General features: G+C 39.2%; 1 protein-coding gene and 1 long non-coding RNA gene across 9 annotated transcripts in view; one reads left to right on the forward strand and one right to left on the reverse strand.

Annotated features, from left to right (window-relative positions):
- LOC133657233 (uncharacterized) overlaps positions 1 to 25,561 on the forward strand; it is a 972,718-nt gene that overhangs the window by 613,432 nt on the left and 333,725 nt on the right. The window lies entirely within an intron of this gene.
- The window catches only part of dst (dystonin), a 235,001-nt gene that overhangs the window by 93,677 nt on the left and 115,763 nt on the right, over positions 1 to 25,561 (reverse strand). For all 8 annotated transcript variants that reach the window (XM_062058283.1, XM_062058282.1, XM_062058281.1 and 5 more), the window contains 16 exons: positions 25,436 to 25,561; positions 25,208 to 25,360; positions 23,397 to 23,551; positions 23,187 to 23,313; positions 22,921 to 23,104; positions 19,940 to 20,097; positions 19,694 to 19,872; positions 19,472 to 19,610; positions 19,207 to 19,400; positions 17,880 to 18,042; positions 17,716 to 17,799; positions 17,501 to 17,608; positions 17,156 to 17,254; positions 11,254 to 11,400; positions 9,769 to 9,857; positions 8,241 to 8,349 (listed from right to left, as the gene is read on the reverse strand). In XM_062058283.1, coding sequence (XP_061914267.1) covers positions 8,241 to 8,349; positions 9,769 to 9,857; positions 11,254 to 11,400; positions 17,156 to 17,254; positions 17,501 to 17,608; positions 17,716 to 17,799; positions 17,880 to 18,042; positions 19,207 to 19,400; positions 19,472 to 19,610; positions 19,694 to 19,872; positions 19,940 to 20,097; positions 22,921 to 23,104; positions 23,187 to 23,313; positions 23,397 to 23,551; positions 25,208 to 25,360; positions 25,436 to 25,561 — 2,214 coding nt within the window. The remainder of the gene's footprint in view (positions 1 to 8,240; positions 8,350 to 9,768; positions 9,858 to 11,253; positions 11,401 to 17,155; positions 17,255 to 17,500; positions 17,609 to 17,715; positions 17,800 to 17,879; positions 18,043 to 19,206; positions 19,401 to 19,471; positions 19,611 to 19,693; positions 19,873 to 19,939; positions 20,098 to 22,920; positions 23,105 to 23,186; positions 23,314 to 23,396; positions 23,552 to 25,207; positions 25,361 to 25,435) is intronic.

A 25,561-nucleotide genomic window follows, 5' to 3' on the forward strand; every position in this document is an offset into this window, starting at 1 on the left:
CCTCAACATTTCCAGCTGGAATATTAGACCCTTCTTTATGCTGTAGAGTTCTACCATTAGAGCAGTCTTCTTCAACTTTTATCGGTGGGCCATAAGAACAATCTTCAGTTTTTATGATTGAGGCATCTGAGCAATCTTTAGCTCTTCCAATTGTGGTATTAATCCCTTCAGCAACATTTCCAATCTGGGTATCAGACAAATCGTGTTCTTTTAAAAGCAAGGAATCTGGCTCATTTTCATCATCAGCAGACCAGTCTTCATATTTTCTGATTTGAGTGTCAGTGTTTTCCTTATTTTCATAATTTGGAGCATCACACTCCTCTCTATCTTTTTTAGTTGGCGTTTTTGCTTGATCATTTACAGGTGGGGTATCAAAGTCTTTTTCATTGTTTCTAGTTAGTGTATTGGACTCCCCAGCACAGTGTTCAGTCATGGTATTAGACAACTCTTCAACTTCTCCAACTAGAGCGTCAGAACACTTGTCCTGCTTTGTGGTGGGGGCATGAGAGTCTTCTTGATCTCTTGTTGTTAGGTTATCAGACTTCTTTTTAACAATTTCAGCTAAGGAGTCAGACCACTCTTCATATTTTATCGGCAAAGTATTGAACAGCGCGTCATCTTTTTCAGATGGGTCAACATAATCGTCTTTAACTTTTTTTGTTTGAGTATCAGATTCTTGTATATTTTCTGTAATTGTTGCATCAAAAACTTCTCCAGCTTTTCCAGCTGGAAAATGACACTCTATCTCATATTTTTTTGTCGGAGCATCAGTGCTCGCCTTATCTTTTATAGGTAGGGTATCAAAATATGTTGCATTATTTCTAGGTGGTATATCTGACTCTTTTGCAACCACAGACCACTCGTCATCCTCTCCAGTCTGAGCATCAGATTCATTGTCATCGTTTTTCATTGGACCACCAGTATCCTGTTTTCCTTCTACTTCAGACTCCTGGTTAACTATTCCAGCTGCAGCCTCTCCAGTTTGAGCATGAGACTCTTCTTTGTCTTTCTTATTTGGAGTATCTTCTTTTCCTTCAACAAGTGCGACATTTGATGGTTCTATTACTTTTCCAGCAGGGGGATTAAAATCTGTTTCATCTGTGAGAAGTGGGGTGTCAGACACGTCTTCATAATTTTTGAGCTTGACATCACAGTTCTCATTACATCTTTCAATTAAAGCATGGGAACCATCTTCATTGCTTAAAGTTTGAGAGTTGTCAACTTTTCTAGTTGAGGTATCAGACTTCTCCTGATTATTACCAGTCAGAGCATCTTTTACAGTTGAGGCATCAGATTCATTGTCATCGTTTTTAATTGGACCACCAGTATCCTCTTTTCCTTTTACTTCAGACTCCTGCTTAACTATTCCAGCTGCCGGGTAATACTCTTCCTCATACTTTAAAATATCGGATCCCTCTTCATCAGTTTCAGTCTCGACATTACAGTTCCCTCTATCTCTTTCAACTGTGGCATGAGACGCCTCTTTTTCTTTTCTAGTTTGAGCATCAGAGTACTCTTCATCTTCATCTTTTGTAGTTAAGGCATCAGAGTATGGTTTATCTTTAACAGTTGAGGCATCAGACCACTTTTCATCTCTTTCAGATGACACCTCTTCAGCTTGTCCAGTTGGGTAGTTTTTCCCTACTTTTTCTTTTCCCGTTTGAGCATCGGTGTCTTTGTCATCTCGTTTAGTAAAAGCAAAGGTTTCAACTTTATCATTTACAGGTGAGGGATCAAACTCATTTTCACATGTTCTAGATGGGGTTTCTGACTCTTCTGCAACATTTCCAGTCAGGCTATGAGACCAGTTTTGAGCCTCTCCAGTTTGAGCATGAGCCTCTTCTTTGTCTTTCTTATTTGGAGTATCTTCTTTTCCTTCAACAAGTGCGACATTTGATGTTTCTATTACTTTTCCAGCAGGGGGATTAAAATCGGTTTCATCTGTTGGAAGTGGGGCGTCAGACACGTCTTCATCATTTTTGAGCTTGACATCCCAGTTCTCATTACATCGTTCAATTAAAGCATGTGAACCATCTTCATTGCTTAAAGTTTGAGAGTTGTAAACTTTTCTAGTTGAGGTATCAGACTTCTGCTGATTATTACCAGTCAGGGCAGAAGACCAATCTTCATATCTTCCAGTGTCTTTTTTATCTTTTACAGTTGAGGCATCAGATTCATTGTCATCGTTTTTAATTGGACCACCAGTATCCTCTTTTCCTTTTACTTCAGACTCCTGGTTAACTATTCCAGCTGCGGGGTAATACTCTTCCTCATACTTTAAAATATTAGATCCCTCTTCATCAGTTTCAGTCTCGACATTACAGTTCTCTCTATCTCTTTCAACTGTGGCATGAGACACCTCTTTATCTTTTCTAGTTTGAGCATCAGAGTACTCTTCATCTTCATCTTTTGTAGTTAAGGCATCAGAGTATGTTTTATCTTTAACAGTTGAGGCATCAGACCACTTTTCATCTCTTTCAGATGACACCTCTTCAGCTTGTCCAGTTGGGTAGTTTTTCCCTACTTTGTCTTTTCCCGTTTGAATATCGGTGTCTTTGTCATCTTGTTTAGTAAAAGCGTTATTTTCATCTTTATCATTTACAGGTGAGGCATCAAACTCTTTTTCATATTTTCTAGGTGGGGTTTCTGACTCTTCTGCAGCCTTTCCAGTCAGGCTATGAGACCAGTTTTGAGCCTCTCCAGTTTGAGCATGAACCTCTTCTTTGTCTTTCTTATTTGGAGTATCTTCTTTTCCTTCAACAAGAGCGACATTTGATGTTTCTGTTACTTTTCCAGCAGGGGGATTAAAATCGGTTTCATCTGTTGGAAGTGGGGCGTCCGACGCGTCTTCATCATTTTCGAGCTGGACATCACAGTTCTCATTATATCTTTCAATTAAAGCATGGGAACCATCTTCATTGCTTAAAGTTTGAGAGTTGTCAACTTTTCTAGTTGAGGTATCAGACTTCTCCTGATTACTACCAGTCAGGACAGAAGACCAATCTTCATCTCTTCCAGTGTCTTCTTTATCTTCTACAGTTGAGGCATCAGATACATCTTCAACTCTTCCAGATGCCGTATCAGACACATCTTCAGCTTGTCTAGTTGGGTCAGTTGTCCCTACTTTGTCTTTTCCCATTTGAGCATCAGTGTTCTCTTTATCTTCGTTAGTTAGAGCATCATTTTTCTCTTGATTATTTACAGGTGAGGCATCAAACTTATTTTCATATTGTTTAGGAGAGGTATCTGACTCTTCTGTAGCATTTCCAGTCAGAATATGAAGTGAACAATTTTGAGCCTCTACCGATTGAGCATCAAATTCATCTTTGTTTTTCTTATTTGGAGTATCATCGCTTCCTTCCAGCAATATGACATTAGACTTACCTTTAACTTTTCTAGCAGAGGGATTAGTATCAGCTTCATCTTTGGAAAGTGAGGCATGATCCATGTCTTCGTTATTTTCAGGCTGGACATCACCGTTCTCTTTACCTCTTTCAATTGTAGCATAAGAACAATCTTCATTGCTTAAATTTTGAGAGTTGTCGACTCTTCTAGTTGAGGTATCGAACTCCTTTTCAACATTACTAGTCAGGGCATAAGACCATTCTTCCTCTCTTCGAGAAGGGTCAAAAGACCGCTCTTCTTGTCTAGTTAGAGCATCAGAGTCTTCACCTTTTACATTTGAGGCATTAGATGGATCTTCATCTCTTCCAGAAGCAGCATCAGACACCTCTTCAGCTTCTCCATTTGAGGCATTTCTCCCTACTTTGTCTTTTCCCTTTTGAACATTAGTGTGCAGGTTATCTTCTTCAGTTAGAGCATCATTTTTATCTTTATCACTTATAGGTGATGCATCAAACTCTTTTTCAAATTTTCTAGTTGGGGTATCTAGCTCTTCTGCACCAGTCAGACTATAAGACCAGTCTTGAGCCTCTCTAGTTTCAGCATCAGTCTCCTTTTTATCTTTCTCATTTAGAGCGTCCTCTTTTCCTTTTACAAGTGTGACATTAGCCCTCTCTTTAACTTTTATAGCAGAGAGATTGGAATCAACTTCATCTTTTAAATGTGGGGCATCAGACATGTCTTTATCATTTTCAGGCTGGACATCACATCTCTCTGCACTTCTTTCAACTGTGGCATAAGAACCATCTTCATTGATCATAGATTGAATGTCGCCTCTTGTACTTGAGGTATCGGACTCCTCCTTTACATTGCTACTAAGGGCATAAGACCAATCTTTCTCTCCATCAAAACGGTCAACAGACCATTCTTCTGCTTTTCTAGTTGGATAATCAGAGCATTCGTCATCTTCTACAGTTGCAGTATTAGACACCTCTTCAGCATTTGTAGTTGGGGCGTTGGACCCTACTTCATAATTTTTTGTTGGAGCATAACCATCTTTTTTAGCTTGATCTGCTGGAGCATCCATTTCCTCTCTATCCATTACAAATGGGGCATCAAAGTTTTTTGCATCTCCCCCAGTTAGAGTATCAGACTCTAATGTAATGTTTCCAGTCAGGGTAGCAAACCCATATTTATCCTCTTCAGAGTCAGAGTCCTCTTCATTTTTTTCAGTTAGGGTATAAGGCTTATTTTTAACTTTTTCATTTGGATCAATAGGCCTCTCTTGAGCTTCTGTGGTTTGAACATCAGCATCAGCCCTATCTACAGATGGGGTATCAGAATCGTCACCTTTAATTCCAGTTGAGGCATCAGTCCTATTTTCATTCATTCCAGGTGGCTCACTAGAGCGTTGAATATTAGGCTGCTGCCCATGATCTTTTCTATCTTGGTGTACCGTTTCAGTGTTGTTGAGTCCATCTTTTCCTACAAGTTCATGAGCAGCAATACTCTCCTCCACACCAGTTGTATCAGCCTTGCTCGCAGAATCACTCCCTTCACACCATTCATTTATCATATTCACCTGGTGATCAACATGTTGATTCACTGAGTTGGTATATATTTTAGGATTTCCTTCCACATCCATTGGATGTCTGTGTAAAAATATATGATCTTTGTGTTGGTTTGTGCAATCAGAATCTGACTTTTTTGTTTCTCTTAGTTGCCTTTCTCCTCTGTTTATCCAACCATCACTTGGTGCACTGATCATGGAACCAGCCAGGGTTGGTTCTGGACAGACTCTGGCAGATGTTGAAGTGCAATACTCAACATTGTCTTGATCACACCTTTTCGTATTCCAATGATGTGTGAGTGTCAGTCTGTCAGAATCAACAGATGTCATAGATGATGAATTTGACTGTTGCAGAAGACTTTCACCAAGGTGATCGTATACAATGTTTTTGGGTTCAGGTTGAACAATACAGTTCTTTTCTGAAGGACCAACAACTTGTTCAATTATGTCTCCATCTTTTTTGTTGACGACACAGTCACCTTGTGCTTCAGCATCCAAAGCTTTGACTGCATCTCTTGGTGATGAAGAATCTACATCATCTATGATACTTTCCTCAAAAACTGCTTTGCTAAGCGATGATAATTTATTTCCATCACTGCCTTCTAACCCAGCTCTGTTTAAATAATCATTATTGAGCATTGACTTAACTTCATAACACTGATTAGCGCTACAGGCAGACTCACTGCCACTTTTTAGATCAGTACTTTTGAATAAACTCGGTAGAAATGATTGGATGGTAGGAGCAGCACTTTCTACAACACTGCATTCATCCTGATTATCAGCCAGTGGGTTATTGGTGACAGCTAATGCATCAATGTGATGAACACACACCTGATCAACTTCCTTCCCAAAGCAGTAAGACATCCCAAGAGGCTCGTGACCACAAGGTAATATAGGAAAATCATGAACAAAATCATTCATCTCTGATATATGTCCACTCGTGTTGTCTTCCACTACTGGGTGCCCATTCTTCCGCATCCAATCTGGTGGGTTTTGTGTATTTTTCCTTTTTTTCAGTGTAATAAAATCAACAGTGTCACACTCAGGGTGGACCAGGCTACACTCTGCAGGGTTAAGACCAAGACTCTGGTGTGAAGATATGGACAGACAAGGCAGCACAGTTTTCTCCTCATCTTTAACTTGGTTAACAAAGACTGCCTCCTCAGCTTCTATCTCCATGTCATAGTGAACTCCCTCACTCAAAATGTATGTTTGTTCCTGCTGTAGAGTGTCATCTTGATATTTTCTCTCCTTAAATATGTTGTCAGCTGAAGTGACATTGATCATTCTTGATGGATTATATAACGACTCTGCATTTAACTCTGCTGCAAACTGATGGATGCATCCCTCTGGTAGTGATTCAGCATTAAATTTGTCTACAAAATATGGAATGTCTTGGGAAGCTGGAATATTGCAAGCTCCATTTGAATCATCTCCATCCTCAATATATAAACTCTCATGAAATGTGTAGTTGGTGTTGCTTTGATGCCATAGAGTCTGCATTGGATCTTCTGAGTTATCATCCAAAGAAAAGTCATTTGCAAATGAGTTGTTATCAACTAGTCCAATGAACGAAGGGGAAAAATGGTTATGAAATTCATCCCTTGGCTCTATCACCATTTTGTCTGTTTCCTCGCATATGAATGGAACCTCTAACTCCACCTGTTTTGAAACGTCCCCAACCTCGCGGCCAGAAAATACAGAATCTTCTACAAAAAACTTGATAATTGTACTCAACTGTTTGTCGAGTATTAGAATCCTTTGTTGAGACTTTGGGTGGACGTAACTGTTGATCCACAGATAGGAAATAAACAGTTGCTTTGACTCTTCAGCGGAGTTGCAGCCATCAAGTCTAATTTTTTGACACATGAGCCAAGAAGAAAACTTCTCACCAAGGTCCTCAACATTGAAAAAATCATTAGGAATTTCGATGGACTTCAAAACCTCTGCCGTGTAAACGTCGATGTACCCGTTTTGTACAGCAGAATTAACATCCACAACTTGCGAATTTTCTGGAATATAAAAAGCCACTATTTTGTGTCCATTGTTTCGGAGTCTGCTGTCGCATACATCAGTGAAAGTTTGCTCATTGTGATGCGATGATGTGGAGCAAAAGTGAGATTCAGTGGGCCGAGGCAAGACAAGGCCTATAAACTGATGCCCATTCCCAAGCACGATGAGTGTACTGCTAAATCTCATTAGATCACACTGAACTTCCGCATCCACCTTCAGTCCTTCACCATTGCTTCCAATGTGGGCCATAACTCCTTGTGTTGCAGTTGCAATATGCTCTTCTTGAGTGGGATCACTCGAGACAGACGTCAAGATGTGAACATCCCGCTTTGGTGCCAGTGATTTATTCTCACTTAGGCACTTTAACATTAGTTTATTAACCTGCAGTGCCTCTAAGTATGACTCATTTCCAGTAGAGTGATTGCCCATCACTTTCTGGCAGGTCTTATGCCTCTGAATAATTTTCACATACACAGAAGCAGGAATTAATCCCTCCTGAAACGCCCTGTCCAGGGTCACTATATCTCCTGAGTAGGCCACATTAAGTCCATCACTGTCTTGGTTGACCGCAATTATCTTCACGACCAGGTCATCTGCTTCCCTTGCTGCTGCCGCAAAGTCAGAGATGGACACAGAAGTCACATGTGAACTCTGTAAGCACTTGCTCTCCATGATGGACTCAGGATCCGGTATGAGAGCATCATCCATGTACAGAGAATGCTCAGACTTTGAGAGGTTCAAGGTTGGAAGAGGGTCTGTTCCTTGGGTCCAAATCCAGCTAATGGTGGATTTCACGGCCTATAAAAGGAGAAATTCAGTTATTACTGAGCTAGACAAAAACATGTTAAAGTAAGTATTCAAAACAAAGACAAATGTGTACTCACCAATAGACGAACATGTTAAAGATCACGTGCACAAGTTCAACACTGCATTAGCGTTGCAACATGAAAAGTGTCAGCATAAGGTGAAAAGCAATCATGCCTCTGGGAAAGCAACTTGTGTTGGTTAGTCACATCACACAGTGGAGAGTTTGACGCATCAACGCTATTAGCCAGTTCAACATCAACACATTCATAATGGTGACATAGACTGAAAACTGGCATGGCTCAGCAAGTTTACAGCATACTCCAATGTACTAGTTGAGGTGTAAATGTCAAAACAGAAACACTTCTTAAATGATCCGGTGTGTGAGAATTAAGGTGATGCTACAGAGAAGAATAGAAGCGGTTAATCATGCAATGAATCCTCAATCCTTTGACAACAACAAAATACAACAGCATTTCACTCAAAAGAAGAAGAAAGCCCAATTTCCAACCTCATCTGCAGGAGCAAGCTGATCGGAACAACGCTGGGATAGTTCACTGTAGGCCTGACTTAGTTCCTTCAACTGTTCCTGGGCCTTTTCTCTCTCCTCTTCTGTCATCCTAAAAGACAAACATACCAAAATAATTAGACTCAGAAGTTAAAAAGATAGCACTTACTGTGTATAGCCTAAATGCACCTAATAATGCATATATTTAATTAAATGTCGTGGTCTACAAAAGTAAATAACTGCCTGGGTCTCTTACGGGCAGCTGTGGCTGTAGGCAACCTCCTGTTGTAATATTTATAAAACTCCACAATAGGGCACTAGTTGCATTTGAAGTATCATGAGTGGTCAGCTATTTCTGCTTTAATTGTTGATAGCGTTGCTCAGCTACTGGTATGAAACTCATGAATTTACAATTGTTGTACTGTTGTTTGCTATAAACCCATCTGTGGTATTATTGCTGGGGTAGCAGTTTTTTCCTCACCAATATTACAACTTTGGTTAAACTGCTTCTGTGTTGTGCAATATACTTGTTTATAGAAAAAGTTAAGTTTTCCTTTCCATTTTCAAATGCACTCAGAACCATTATCAAAGTTTAAAAATTACCGTATTTTCCAAACTATAAGCTGCTACATTTTTCCATTGCTTTAAACTCTGCGGCTTATGAAACGATGCAGCTAATTATGGATGTGTCTTCGCTAACGACCATAATGTTTTGTATTGAACAAATAGTTTTAATTTTAGACCAGCAGAGACACTGAAGAGGATTTTTATTGTTTGTGGTATGGCGCCATCTTTTGGACGAGTTTGTTCACTGCAGGTGCTGCTGGTTGACAATGCACTTTCTGTTTTGTGCCGGACGTATATTCGTCCAAAGCCTTTCTGCTTGAAAGGATTCCTCATTCATCACTCCAAGCAACATTCTTAAATTTTACAATGTAACCAAAACGATCAATACTTACTAAACCGTCCCTTGTGCGACGTCTGTAGGAGTGTTTTCATGCATATTTGTACATGCTATCGTAATGTAGTCAAGCTACCATCGTTAGCATTAGCAAATTTGCTAACACGTTTACAAGTGTCTGTGTTAGTATCAATAACTTACAATGGCATTGTTTTTTTCATTGTTTCAGTTATGTAAATTCACCAAAACGTCGACATGGAGTAATTGAGTCGGTTTAGCTGATTGGAGAGCTAGCTTCCGAAGCTAGTGGGTCGACGATGACTTCTGTTTTGTTTGATCACTGCCGTGTTACAGGCACCGTTTGGAAATAATTAAGGTATGTAAATAAACATATACAAAATCTCTCATACCTGTATATATCTGCGGCTTATAGTCCGGTGCGGCTAATATATATAATATTTTTTTCTTCTAAAATGTGGTGGGTGCAGCCTAAATACGGGTGAGCTTTATAGCCCGGATAATACGGTAGGTCAAATTTGGTAAATAACTGCCTGTCAACTTCCAATTACAGAATTTACAGTATGTACTGTATATACAGTATAGTATATAGTTTGTAAATGCCGCACTTACTTTTCACTGTGTTTGTTCAGCATCATTTCTGTGGCCCTCAGCGCTTCTGCTATCTGCTCCTTCTTTGTTGCCATTTCTTCAACAGACACCTGCAGAATCAAATAGTCATTCATTAATAGTGAAGTATATACATGACATTTTAGATTGCTTAAAGATTGATTAAAATACATTGTTTCGCTACAGCATTAGGTAGAATAATACATAATTTAATGCGATACAACACACCATTTAGACACAAAGGTGTTCAGTTTAGTTTTGACTGATTTAGTCAATTATTCAGATTTTCCTTTAACAACATGTTAATTATTGTGCTTGTGGTGGAGACCCGGTTAAGTGCAGAAGTTAAATAAGGTAACCAAAATATAAAAAATTCCTTAATACGGTCATACTGTTCATATTAGTAACTCATTGACAGTGTCAATCAAACATTTGCATTAAATTTACTATTCCAGAGAAATAATATGATACAGCTCTTGTACTGGCTCTCGTTATATACTACATGTGTATCTACCTCTACTATAAGCATTTATTATTACAACTAAGTGGCAAATATTAACCACATTATTTATGTGGATATATACACGCATATATTTTGTATTTATTTATTTGACTTTAAGGGTATTTTATCATTTTGCGTGATAAACATCATACATTGTATTATTACCTTCGCCAGAACGTAAATGTCTGGGTTTGTTTGTCTGTCAGCGACATAACTCAAAAAGTTACGGGATGATTTTGATTACATTTTCACGAAAGGTCAGAAATGGGATAAGGATAAGTGATTAGTTTTTTTGGGGTGATCGAGATCATTTCCACTACGTTACCTTACATTTCCTTTACAAGGCTGAACTTTTTTCTGTGTACACTAGCGGCCCCCCCTCAACCCACAGAGACAAAGACAATGAATGACTCATTATTTGTATTTTTTAATATATTTTTTATTTTATGTTTATTTTACATTCAAGTGCTGACAGCGATGAACTTGCAGCCTGTTTGGAAGCAACAGACGAACAAAACACACACACGCAGACTTGGACTTATCCTTAGATTCGCTGGGGTTTGTTTGTCTGCCCGTGTATTTGTTAGATAACAAAATAGCTCAAAAAGGTATGAGCGGATTTTTTTTTTTTTTAAGCATTCTTCATTACCATTGGAAGATAAGGCCTGGTGGAGGTTTGTGCTCTCTGAGTGTTTTTTCTAAGTAAAATATTGTAATATATTAATTGAATGTTACATTTGATACAAAATGGATATGGATTTTCAGATAGATCAGGTCAAGGTTTCATTTCTAAAATTGTTGATGTGAAACATGGGTGCTTGTGCAACGGTAAGGTTGTATCAGATGCTACTGATATGACAAAACAAAAGTACCTCTGACCTTGTAAAATACATTCAATAATTACATCAGAGAGCAGACATGCTTTTATTAGGTCTCTCTACTACTTTATTAAAATAGTCACAACAACAAACAAAACTCGTGATTACCTGATGTTTATTTGAAGCATCAGAGTTGGCATTGCTATCTTTCAAAGAATTCCCCTCATTGCTCAGGTTGTGTTTCACATTAGACATCCACCCTAACAGTTTGCTAACTTTATCACCATGCTCTCGCTTCTCCTCATCAACAGATCTCTGGAATTAGAACAGGCAAGGGTATGGAAATATAATTATTTAGGAAGCAACAGTTTAATCTTTAAATTGTAAACAAAAAGTTGATTGGCATTCAAATAACAAAAATATAACAAAATTGATTTAAAAAAATATACAAGATCCAATACAATCTGGTACACTAAGAAACATTCAATAAGGCGTTCAATAATGGACTGGTCTTTTCTGTATACGCTTCGATAGAAAACAAAGTGTAGCAACATAAAAGGACATCAAAAGCAAAATACAATTTATAGCAGAAATCTACTATAGCCGCCACACTTACACAAAGTCCTATAAAAAGCTTTTTTTTTTTAAACAAAGTATGTGATGTTTATTGTTTAGACTTCCACATTCCGTGATGTATGGTTGATAAGGATCCAAAACCTTGAGCCTTAGTAGCCTCCAGTAATCTTAACCCAGTGTGGCAGTCATATGTGCTTCTGTCCAGTGCTTCTTTGAATGTTATTCGTCTCTTGGTTTTTGGACAAGAGAGGCTTTTGAAATGGGACCCCTTGTCTTTGATTGCTAGGGCAGTGGCTTTGTCAACAAGGCCCCTCTGAAGGACTTCATCTAGAGGGACTCTGTCATGAGTGTCAGGGTGTATGAGTCCACCAGTCAGAAGCTGGAACTCAATACAGCAAGTCCCAATATCTTTTGGTAAGAGGTTTTCCTGGATAGCCTGGGGTATTGACAAAGGCTTTGCCGTCTTGGGGTGAATGATGCCATTGAATGCCTGCTCATACTGTTGAAGTGGATGAGCAAACTTGTCATTTAAAAGCCCTCTAGTAAGTGCATCTTTGACTGTAAGTTTCTCCCCAGAGAAGGGATCACAGATCCCTCCAGTACAGGCCTGAGCCTCCAGCATTCTCAAGGCAGTTGTCCTGTCAATGAAGCCCTGTTGAAAACCCTGCAAAACAGACAACCTCTTCTTCTGTGTGAGGTCCCATAGACCAGCAATGGGGCTGTTGACATCCTCCACAACGACCATTCTGGAAAATATGATGTCTGCCATCTCATTGATGCTAAGAAGGCCATCCCCGTAACGTTCAAGCTCAGACGCTTCCAGAAATCTCTGACTGAGAGCTGACTCTAGACATAGGTTTCTGGCATTTTTGACATCACAGATGAAGTGGCGCACTCCTTTATTGGCAACATCTACAGACATCTCCTGCCATTCGCTCTCTTGTTGTGACAGAAATAGATAGGTGTGCTTATTGATATATTTCTTCTTAAATGCTTCATAAGCGGACATCTCAATGCCACTGCTGCTGCTGACAACAGACACCCGGTGAGAACTTGTCGGGGAACTATTTGTTAGGTGTCTGTCCCCTAGCGGAAGAAGTAAGACACCGCCATCGATATCGTAAAGACTCCCCTTCAGTATTTCTGAGTAGTATGCTTTCTGTCCAGTATCAGGGTAGTGAAAACCTCTGGGGTTTCGGACAGGATCATACAGAACTTGAAAGGTCTCCTTGTTTAAGAAGCCATGATCAATAGCAACGCTAGGTGGCATTCTGATACCAGCCTCTGGGTTGATCACTCCTCCGGTAGCAATCTGTACCTCAAGGATCTTCTTGCCTATACGGCGCTCAAGAATCATCTCCTCCATCGCCTGGAACACAGACAGTCTTTTACCAGCATGCACAAAGCCAGTAAAAGCTTTCTCAGCCTCTATCAGTTTATCCTTTAAGGCTTCTTCTATGATTCCTCTCTCAAGAGCCTCATCCACAGAGTAAAACTGCCCTGTAGTTAGATCAGTGAGGCTTCCAGTCGCTGCCTGAGTCTCTAGAAATTCCAAAGCGTAGGTCTTTGCTAAGAAGCCCTTCTCAACGGCCTCTCGGAAGGAAGCCTTTTTCCTACTGGACTCCACATAAACTCCAGCAATGGCAGTCGGTTTGCTGACGTATGGCGCAATGAATTCTTGCACCTTATCCATCGTGGTAAGGCCCATTTCTAATTTACGGAGGATCTCTTCATCCAATAACTTGTATCTGATAAGGTTTAGAATTGTTGTGCTTCTTTTAAGATCAGAGACAGTCAGTGTTGTTGAATTCAACAAGTCCAGGTTTTCCCTATTGACTGTAGCACGTTTCTCTGGTGCATCTTTTGCTTCAGGGTTTTCTTTGAGCTGATAAGTTCTGGTAATATAAATGCTGTGTTTATGCTCGGACGGGTACTCTGTGGGTTCACACAAGGCCATGTATCCCTGACTTTTAACGATCTTAGTTCGCTCAAGCGGTTTAATTTCAGTTTCCTTTGGCAGGTACATGAGCTTTTGAGGTATTGGATTTTTCACAGTTGTCTGACTATGGATCATTTCCATTCCACATTGTTTAAACCTATTAGGGATGTCTTCTTTCTGCAGTGTTGGCATCTGTGGATTGGAGATTAGAATACCACTGAGTTAGAAATAAAACAGTTAAAATAATACTATAATAGATTTTGCGTCCTTCTTCCCATACCTTTGAAGATCTTTTCATTTTTAGAGTGTCCTCGCTGTATTTCTGCATCGTTATATTTCCTGTCTTCAGGATAGAAGTATCTTTCTGAATAATTGGAATCTCTTTGGCATATGACAGGCACTTCTCTTCCTTTAGCATCACTTTGCGCTCACTATCTCTTGGAAGATGTGTCAGGCGCTCGTTGCTTTGCAAAACATAAAACTTTGAGTTTAGCTGACGTTTGTCCTCCTCATATTGAGCAATTTGTAACCTTGCCTTTGACAAATCTTTGTCCAGCTTCATATTTTCTTTCACTAATTCATCCAGTCTGATTTGCACTTGCAGCAGATGGTCCTCTTGTTGCTTTGAGTCTGATGCTTTTTGGTCAAACACCTGAACTTCTCCTTTGAAATAGTTGCTAAGCGTCTGTCCTAATTCTGCGCCCTGTACATTTTTTTGTGACACGTCTTCATTTCTTGCTTCTTCTGACTTTACCAATATAACTTTGTGTTCTATATCTTTCTTTACCAACATTAGGTGCCTTTCATAGCCCTGCCTCTGAAGTTCCAGTTTAGTCTTCAGCTCTTCCAGCATTTTCTTGCACTTCTCAAGTTGTTCCTCCATTTGCTGCGTCCTCAGCCTGAGGACAGTGTTCTCTTTTTGAATCCGATCAGTTTCTGCTTGGTTACACTGCAGCATTTCTTTAAGTAAAAGGATTTCAGATCCCAGTGACAGGCTTCTTTCCAGAGCCTCTGTTTTCTCCTTCTTGAGGACTGCATTTTCATGATGAAGATTTGATCGGAATTGGTCAGAGCTAGACATTCCTTCTGTCACTGTGGATTTATTTTTATGAATCTCACTCTCAAGCTGCTTTATTGTAGATTCTTTCATTTGCATATCTTTTCTTTCTTTGGCTAACTCCTCTTTTACTGTTTGTAGAGCATTGCTCATCTCTGAAACTTTAACGTTCAAGTGATCTACATTTTTCTCTTCCGCTTTTTTCTCCATTTGAAGAGCAAGTATCTCGTCCTTTAAATTCCCTGTCATATTTTCAGAGCTTCTTGTTAGGCCTTTGATGTTGTGCTCATATTTAAAAAGTTCATCTTCTAATGTTTTCACTTTGCCGAGGTGTTTGTTAATCAGCGCAGATCCTTTCTGGATTTCTGCATTTTTGTTTTTCAGCTTTAAGTTCAAATCATGTATTTCTGCACTTTGCATGTGGGCCTTCTGGTCAGCTAACCTTTTCTCAGCTAACACAGATTCCAGCTCTGATTTCAACGATCCTATTTCTCTTTGATAATTTAGAATATTGGAGGTCAAAGTATGGTTTTGTGATTTATTCTGAAGCTCATGAGAAGTCTGGGATTTTGTATTGTGCACCTCCTCAATAATTCTGACTTGCGCTTTTGCGGCTTCTACCTGAGCCTTGAGAATTTCAATTTCTTGACCTTTTCTGTCAATTTCCATTATGGCCAGATCGTGTTTAGCCCTCATATTTTTTAGATTTATTTCTAAGTCTACATTTACATGCTTTGACTCATCTGTTTTCGTCTGCAATTGAGAAGCCACAAATTCACAGTTTTGAATTCCTGCTTCAAGGGTTTTACATTTGCGAAGACACTCCTGCTCTGTTCTCTTCATAACTGCAACTTCCTCCTTAGAATATTGAAGCTCTTCTTTGCAGCTCTGAAGTTCACTCTTCAGAGACTTTACCTTTTGCTCTGCATTGGATCTTGCTTTTTCTAGCGACTCCGTATTTAGCCGAAGACCTCTAATATCACTTTCTGTCGACATATTTATTCTCTTCAGATCGCTACATTTAAATTTCAGCTGATCTATCAAGGCCTGCTTAGAAGCTAGCTCCTCCTCTAAACTGTTAACCTTGTAAATGTAGTCCTGATCTGAGGAGTTCCTTCTTTGAGCTTTTCCTTGAGTGATCTTTAGCTGCTCTTTGAGACCTTCAATTTCAGTGTTTTGGAAAAAAGCATTTTGCTCCAGTGAGGCTTTGCCCCTTTGGAAAGATCGGACTTCCTCTTGAAGTTCATAGATGGTTTGCTGCTGAGATAGCGTTTCCTGATGAAGATCGTCTGATTTCTGTTTCAGGTTAAACCTCTCTGCTTCTATGTCCAGCTGATGTTTCTTTAGTCTGTTATCACTGTCATCACACAGCTTTTTATAAGTTTGGGCTTTCTCTTCAGCCATTTCTGCTCGTTTCTGGACTAGGACCAATTCATCATCTTTTTGCTGTAGATCGTCTTTTACTCGTTCCAATTCTCTGACCACGTTTGATTGGGGTTCACTGTAATAGCTTTCAAATGGTGAAAGCAACTGAGTTTGGATGTCATTGTGAAAATCTTCTTGAACTATCATTTTCCTCTGTATCGTGGGGCTCTGCTTCATAAGAACTTGGTTTTCATTGACAAGGTCCTCCAGCTTCCTCTGGGCCATGGACCACTTGGCTTCAGCCTGCTCAATTAACAGTTTAGCGTGACTTATCTCCTGCTCATTGGCAGTTTTGTCCGCCATTGCCATCTCCAATTGGGCGCGATACTGACCTGCGTCGTTCTCTAGCTGGGATTTCTGAAACGTTAGATTGTCTATTGTGTGCTGTTGTGTTTTCACTTCTCCTTCCAACCTTTGCAACTGTGTTTGTCTTTCAGCCGCCAAGGCCTCTTGTTCACACAGTAGCAGGTTAAGACGGTTAAGTGTTACATCCCCGGCAGCTTTTTGGAGCTCCACACTTTCTGTTCTTTTTGCATTTTCTGCTCTCTCAAATGCCATTTTGTTCTAAAATGCAAAACAATAAGTCATCCATCAAGGTAATTATGACGTAGAATGATTGATTGTTTTTCCAGCTTTACAAGAGTGTTGAAGCAAGCTCAAGCAATCTCTTCAGCAATTTCGAGACATATCTTCCTTCCCCAATAAATTCAAATTCACCACAATCTATTACTTTCCAGTCCGAAAGCTGTCACCAAGATGTGAAAATTTCTTCCATGAAGACGTTCTATTGTTTCCCAAGTTCTATTGAAACAAAGCTAAAAGGCCATTTCTTTATAGAAAATTCCAATCACCAGCAATACATGCACTGCATTATCATGTTACTTTTTTACAGAGTAACATGTAAGCCTATGGGTAGAAACCAAGAGGAAAATGTGTTTGACAGATGCCAACCTTTTTAGCATGAGCTGCTAAAACAGGTTGATGCAAAATAGAAACAGGGATAACATGGAAACATGAGTAGAGTCACATCGGCACAATTTAAGTCTGCACTGCTGTAAATGAGGCAATCTCACCTCCTCGTCTTCTGTTCTCTTCAAGTTTTCACTTGCAAACTTCACGTACTGGCTCATGAGAGTCACAAGGGCTGTGTAGCGGGTGCGAAGATCCATAAACTGTGGGAAACATTAAGATGTCGATGAGACGATATAAAGTTGTCCTTTGCGACAGGGGGTTACAAAATAGGAATTGACAATGAATAATACATTGGTATTGTAGGTATGTAAGTATGTATGTGAATATGAATGTGTGTAAGAGTGTGTAGTATGCATATATGTGTGTTTATGAATGTATGTACACTGTATATGTGTGCGTGTGTATAGTGCCACAAACGTTTTTAAATCTGACTATTAGAAGTCTACCTCCTGCTGGATGGCATCAGAGGAAGTCTGCATCTTGCGTTTCTTGAGAGGTGATTTGTGTTGAGAGTCAACCATCGCTCTGAAGGTCATCAGATGCAGCTCGAGATCCTAAAGAGAGAGGTTTATATGTGAGGTCACAAGATTCTCTTTTTGTTTCATACCGCAGGCAAAACTATGCAGTGAAGAAAAAAAGTGACTTAAATTGAAGCAATTACCTTTATGGAAGATGAGCACTGCTCTGAGTACTTCTGACAGTCATCAATCTCACACTGCTTTTGTTCAATTTCAGCAACAAGAACCTGAAAAACAGCATTTATACATTGTAAGCTTTTCTCTTTATTAATATTGATACATGTGGCTAAGACCGCTATTGACCTACCTTTTGTTTGTTCAACACTTCGGCGAGAGCCTTGCTATCTTCTGGTTTGTTTTCTTGAGCCTTCTGCTGCTCTGCTTCCACTTCTTCAACCCATTCATCAAGACTGCAGTAGGAGTCTTTGTAATGCTTCAGATATTGGCTGATACCATCCAGGTCCTTGAGTCTAAAAAACAATACATGTGCATATAAAAACTAAAATATTAAAACTCGTTGTACTGGGGTGAAAGTTTGACTGGAGTTCATTGATAGATAATAGGAAACAATTTAAAATGTTGATTAAAAACATGATTAATAGGATAGGAGAATCTTTCTGTGAATGTTTTAAACTTGGACTTACAACACAGGCAATGCCAAACTATTAATCGATTTAAACTATTATACAAACATGGGGTCTGGTTCAAATATAGATATGAGGGTCTTTCATTTGACCTGCTGTTGTACTCTGTCTCAAAGTGTTAACATGTGCTCAATGTTTCCTTACCATTATTGCTATGTTGTCTATTACCATTGTTGGCATTTTGTCTATTACCAATGTTGGTATTTTCATTATTCATACATTGTTGATACAAATTATTGTTACAGTGTAATAATTATTGTTACCTGTGGTAATGCCACTATGATACAACATCTGTATTATAATCCTTGAACAAAGTAGCAGTGAACTCATGTGAATAATCACTGAATGGAGACCTGGGGGTGGGATTAAATAAATGATCTTCTTCCCACTCCCTTTCAGGCAAAACTGGACAATCATGCATTACATACTATACATTACCTTTTGCATTATATTAATTTCTATTATTATGTGTTGTCAACTTTGTACTTTTTTATGTCATTGCCTGAAATAAATAAATAATGAATGAATGAATGAAACTCCTGTTTCTAGTCCAGTGGTTTACTGAGCTTAATAATTCATGTTGATGGCAGTTTTTTGCCATAACATAATTATAGCCCAACTTGTTGACATCATTTACTTCTTTATAAACTCAACAGCACCTCTGCTGGTTGCAACCATAGGCGCCGACCCCGTGGATAATGCCGAGCACCCGCGTGGGATTGATGGCAACTTTCAATCTCTAAAATAATTTTTGAAAAATCAATCTTGTTGTAGTTAATTTTGTGGCGAGTTTGGTCCGTTTTACAAAATAATAAAGCCACAAATCGTTTGGGATATTAACTTCGCTGAACGTCTATTTATTTTGTTTAATACGCACACACTGAGCACCCACCGGCAGAAATTAGTTGCAACCTGTGGTTGCAACTAAGTACTGCACTCCATTTTGCCTCATTTGCCTAAAAAAACATTAATTATTAAAACCACTCTTACCGATTATCAATCTGGGAGTGAACGTTTTGCCATCTCTCATTCAGTTGATCGGCCTTCTCCTTGTGCCAGTCCAGGTCAAAGTCCCGCTCGTTGTGGGCCTTAAACATGCGATCGCTGATGAGCCGCGCTTTCAGCAGTTCGTCCTCCATTTGGTGGAACACTTCCTGGTTTTCATCAATCTCTGTCCTCCATTGCTACAACCACAGGGAGGGATGTTTAGACCCAAAAGACAAAAAGAGGGTTAACCGGTTAAAATGGTCAATACCTTGAGAGTTGTAATGACTGCTTCAATGGATTGAAGGTCATAGTTTATTGCATCTTCTTCTAGGAGTTTGGATTCGTAGGCCTTTACTAACGCCTCTGCATTCTGGCTGTGCTTCACCACCAAACTTAGTGTCTTCAGTCTAAAAAACAAATCAAATTGCATGTGGTGAATGGTGATACAAGAACGTCCAATATTTCAATCTGGATCTTGATTCAAACTTACTTGTCAATGTGAATAGAAGACATAGAGTCGACCTGGTTCATGCTCTGAACCACGCCGCTGAGCTCAGAAGAGAGAGTCGACGCTGACGAAAAACCAACAGCTTGTCTGAGGAACACCTCGCACTTGTCCTTTATGGTATCCAGGTCCTGCTTCAATTTAATCAGCTCGACCATCTTCTTCTGCAAACCGGCCAAAGAAATTTAATGATTACAAGACCAAGTTCTTCAAGTTGTGAAAAATTCCAACCTCTTGTCCAGTGATGCGCTGGAGACTCTTGTCCAGGTCATCTCTCTCCAGTGGAGTACGGATTTGCTTGATCATGTGTTCTTCGTGGGCCTCCAGATGCATCCGGAAGTTGCGTATTTCTGAGATGTAACTGTTGTACAAAGACTCCTCATGTTCCTCTGTTTAAAACACACAATAAAATGTAGCTCATTTAAAATACAGGCATTTTTGAACTGACTGCTTCATGTTACGCAACACAGGTACAAGTATATACTCAAAATGATCAAAATATTCTGTCTAAAATCAGCCTCTAGGAGGCATTGTTGTCAAGTATGAGGACTTTGCAGTGAGAAAGGACTCAATAATATTAAGATGATAACTACAGAAGAGTATATATATTTTTTCAAGCCGATACCGATAACATCCTGCTTCTCAAGACCGATATCAATACCTGATAACTTATTTATAGCTATTCTTTAAGGTAGATTAGAGTGTAGTTTTTGCACACCTGGAGATAAGAACAAATAAAGTCAAACAATTGTGGATTTGACAAACCGTACATGTAGATTTTTCCTAACCAAATATGAGATCACTACTATGGTAGAGCTAACATCATGGTTGTAACTACCATTGAGGACACCGAGGTCATGTCCTCGGTATTTTTTTCAAGTGACAAAAAGAAAACTATATGATTGACTGCAAATATACTTTGTGTGGGACATCGCCATGTGGTACAACATCCTATCTCAATATACGATCTTTGGTCATACACAGCAAAACTAGCTACAACTCCAGACAACAACATAACACAGTGAAGTCCACTTTTACTTTTAAACATCATCAACATCCGAAATGTGCAGTCAAAATAACGTTAACATTAAATTATACTGATGTAACTAATTTTGGTTTCGCATGAATGTGCAATACAAATAAAATCGATTATTGTTATTATTATTATCGTCATTATTAAATTATTGAATGAAGAGGCGCTTCATAGGAAATTTTACCCCAAAAATATTCCTGGACACGTCATGCTATGTCACTGATTAGAATGTTGACAGAAATGTCTCCCATCATTTCCGGTGGCCCTCGTGGCCGGTAAAGTAAAGTTGCCAAACGTATGTTTTAATGATGTTAAAACTGTTTAATACGCTTAACTTCAGCATAGTAATTAAAGGAGTAGATTGTTCATTGTGTTGCTCAAGGTAATATTATTTATATGGTGTTGGGAAAATCCTTGTTTTCAGCATTTCAAAGCTCCTCTTGGACCACCATTTTTTGATCTCGGTATTTGTCAAATCCTGGTTACTGCCCTGGCTAACATCACATCCATACATCAGTGAAGCGTATGTCCTGATGAGGGATAGGTATCGTTTACATTTTAACTGAGTACCAAATCGATAGGCCTACTTTAAAAAACGGTGCCATTGCTTGAACAGTGCCTGAATCGGTAATTAAATTTTTTTTAAACATGCACATTTTTGTAAAAAAAAAAAAATTGGGGGTAGGGATTTTGTGACATTCTAGTTGAAAAGACCACCGTATTTTTTGGAGTATAAGTCGCAAGTATATGCCGAAAATGCGTAATAAAGAAGGAAAAAAACATATATAAGTCGCACTGGAGTATAAGTCGCATTTTTTGGGGAAATTTATTTGATAAAACCCAACACCAAGAATAGACATTTTAAAGGCAATTTAAAATAAATAAAGAATAGTGAACAACAGGCTGAATAAGTGTACGTTATATGACGCATAAATAACCAACTGAGAACATGCCTGGTATGTTAACGTAACATATTATGGTAAGAGTCATTCAAATAACTATAACATATAGAACATGCTATACGATTACCAAACAATCTGTCACTCCTAATCGCTAAATCCCATGAAATCTTATACGTCTAGTCTCTTACGTGAATGAGCTAAATAATATTATTTGATATTTTACGGTAACGTGTTAATAATTTCACACATAAGTCGCTCCTGAGTATAAGTCGCACCCCCGGCCAAACTATGAAAAAAAAACTGCGACTTATAGTCCGAAAAATACGGTAATTTTTATACTTCAATGATATAAATGAAATAGGAAATACAATTTAATTAAAATTGTCATAATTACTGCAGCAATACGGAACATAGAGAACATGCGAGAAAACAACTTACTGGAGTTGAGAATGTTTGATGCTCAAAATTCTCTTACCGAACGCAACTTCACTCGCCGTAATTGTCATGAGGAAGTGCCAAGTTTTTATTGATGCTACTGGCTAGGCTAGCGGTGCGGTGCTAATAGTGCCATGAAAGCTGAAGTTGGCGTGTTAAGGTCAGCAAAGAAGTTGAAAAAGAGCGTCAGACTCCGTGTGCTTCTGTCAGAAGTCAGACGCTACATTACTGACAAAAGTTTTACTTTTACTGATGCATACTTGCATGTGGATGAGTTTGCATTATTTTCGCATAAGAAAAGGGCACTAATGGCTTATTTTTTCAGCATGGATACAAGAGGGTGGCCAATGAGATTTGATGTGTCGATATGTTTTTTTTTGTGCGTGTTTGTAGAGGATTTGGTACGGGCGGCGCGTCTTCTTCTAAAGAGCAGTGAAGTCGGGTGAGCTTATGTTATTGGATTAGTGCTGATGTGAAACTCATGCGTGTTATACTTGCCGTACAGTTGTTTACAATTAACTCATCAGTGGTATTAATGCTGATTGAGCAGTTTTCTACTCACCGCTGTTACAACACTGGTTCTGTTGCTGCCGTGCTGTGTACACTATACTTGTTAATAAAGGATCATGTGGTCAAAGAGAGTTTTTCTTTTCACAAACTTTCAGGAACAACAGCCTCTCTCGCTTGCGTCCTCTTTGCGATTTACGCCCTGCCTTAACGGTATCTCCATAGTTCTATGAGATATTCTGGCACTGTGCTCTGTGTTCCCCTCGCATTATTGTGTCCAGTGCACATACGTTCCTCCTTATAGAGACAAGACCAAAAAAACAACTGAGTCTTGCCTCTTTCTGCAGATTTGAGAAGTTCTTGGTAGTACTCATTGCAGGCTACAACATCCCTCTCCAGTTGAGCGCAGTCCGCCACGGTGAACAACTCAGACTCCTCGCAGTCTTCCAGGAACTCGTTAAAATGAGACTGCAGGTTGCTCATGACCTGCTCATGCTCACCTGGCAGCATGGTCTTGAACTAAATTTAAAAAATACAGTGATAATATTATATTCGTTGCATGACTAAAATGACAGTCAACATGTGCAGTGAAAGAACATACAGAAGCTACATTCCAATGGCGGATGGCTTTGATATCATCCATGAGACAATGCCAAGACACCACACTCTTCATGTTAATGTGGGAGTGATGCCAGAGCGCCAGCACATTCTGGTATAACTGCTCCGTTCTGCAGGAAAAACAATAAGGTACACATCATTGAGTGTATGTATTCCTTGACTAAATAGTTGAAAAAATGAAAGAAAATATTACTTTAAAGCCATGTCAATGGCCTCTTTGTTGGGGGGAGGCACAGTGAAACAGACAGACGGAACCATGGCCTCATTGCCTGCGGGGTTGATGACTTTCCACTTGGCTCGGTGAGCGTTGTTGGCCAGCACGCACTCGTCGTCTCTATAAATGGTGATCTGAAAGACCGCAGGTTTATTGTCATTAGGACATTCTGCTTCATTAAAGGGAACCTATGATGAATTTCGTCTTTTCTGACTTTTAAATGTTGCTACATTGATGGAAGCATCTGTTTTGTAGTCTTGCTACATTGGGATGTCATCGCAATGTGAAAGCACTTATTTGTGTCATGATCCCTTACACGGGTCATGGCATGATTTATGTTTGGTAGTTTCCTATGTTTTAGTCTTTTTCCTGGCTGCACCCTCTTTCCTTTCGTTTACTGTTGGTTTCCATGGGCACTAATTCTCCACACCTGCCTTTGTTTTATAATTAGTGTTCCCACCAGGTGTTTTGGTTAATCACTTCCCTTAATACTTTTCAGTCACCCAGTACAAGTTGCTGGGTCAATGTTCGCTATACACAACATTTACGTTTTTTCTAGTTTTTCACTTGGCTCAAGTATTTTTTTCTGCACTCTAGTATTTCTAGCTGTTCACACTTGGTGACTAATTGATTTGTTGCTTCATGCTTGTTTATCATCTGAGTTTTTGTATTTTTGTCCTGCCTTAATAATTAAAGCTCAATCCTACGTGTACGGTGCTCCTGCTTGTCTTTCTGCATTGGAGGGAACACGACCATCGCAGCCATGCGTTCCCGACGTAACAATTTGGGCATTAAACAAAATTCTTAGCCATAGGGTTAAATTTGATTTTTTTTATCTAATCTTGGCATGCGCATAATTACACTGACGCGCGACATGCAGGAACATAAATGCTGGTAAAAGCTGCTTTTTTTGTGCAAAGTCTGAATCCATCGGCAAGTGTGCGGATGTACCTAATGTTGTGACCAAAATAGTCTAGGTAATGTTTATGAAAAAGAAAAAAAAAAACTGCACATTTTCAAAAGACAATTGATGATAATTTTGGAGAGGGTGGGGCGCCTCGAGAATCGAACATCTAGCAGACACACTTTTCAAAAACTGGTTATAGAAGTGACTGAATCAAAATGTACGCTACATTTGAACTGAAGCCTATTCAATACATATTATCTATTTTTTTATTTTATTTAATTTTTTTGTCATAAAAAAATACAATCATGTGTGCCTACAGACTGTATCCCTGCAGACTGTATTGATCTATATGAATATATAATGTATGGAACCAGAAATATTAATAACAGAAAGAAACAACCCTTTTGTGCGAATGAGTGTGAATGAGTGTGAATGGGGGAGGGAGGTTTTTTGGGTTGGTGCACTAATTGTAAGTGTATCTTGTGTTTTTTGTGTTGATTTAATAAATTATTTAATTTTTATTTTTATTTTTTATTTTTTTATTCTTGTGCGGCCCGGTACCAATCGATCCACAGACCGGTACCGGGCCGCGTGGTTGGGGACCACTGATCTAGACCACAAGCAAGCGGTTTAAATGTAGATTAAAATCCTCGCAGGTCCTCTTTACTGATCTAGAGTTGGGATAGACCCTTAAAAACCTTCAAATCCTAATTATTCGAGAAATGTTGTACAATTCTATGCTGAATATTTTGTGGGAACATCTTAGGGAAGGCTATTTTGGTGACCTCACAAATGTTGAAAACATAAAAAATGTCAACAGGTTAATAACTCCATGGACTGGTGGCCCAATACTTTGGACTGCACAGTCAAATTTTGGAATTACCTCTATCTGTCTATAATCACAGATGGCTTTCACAGGGATGGAGGATCTTAAAGGCCAGTCAGGGTTCCTGGGTTTGAGCTGCACGATATTCTTGGCCCTCCCCATCAGCCCTGCGACCGTGTTGCGATACTGAAGAAGCTGCTCTTTCTCCTCCTAAATGTGACACCAATAAAAATATTATTGCCTTCTGTTGTACTTAAGACTACTTCTACGCTCGTGCAAGGTTACCATGGATTCCTGAATGAGATCCTCCAGTCGATGCAGGCTGCTGGTTCGGTCGCAGCTGTACTTTCTCTGAATGGAGTCTTGTAAGCTCTTAAGGAAGTCCATGGATTCTTTGGCGTCACTGAAAAA

Source organism: Entelurus aequoreus, linkage group LG09, assembly GCF_033978785.1.
Source record: "Entelurus aequoreus isolate RoL-2023_Sb linkage group LG09, RoL_Eaeq_v1.1, whole genome shotgun sequence".
NCBI lineage: Eukaryota > Metazoa > Chordata > Actinopteri > Syngnathiformes > Syngnathidae > Entelurus > Entelurus aequoreus.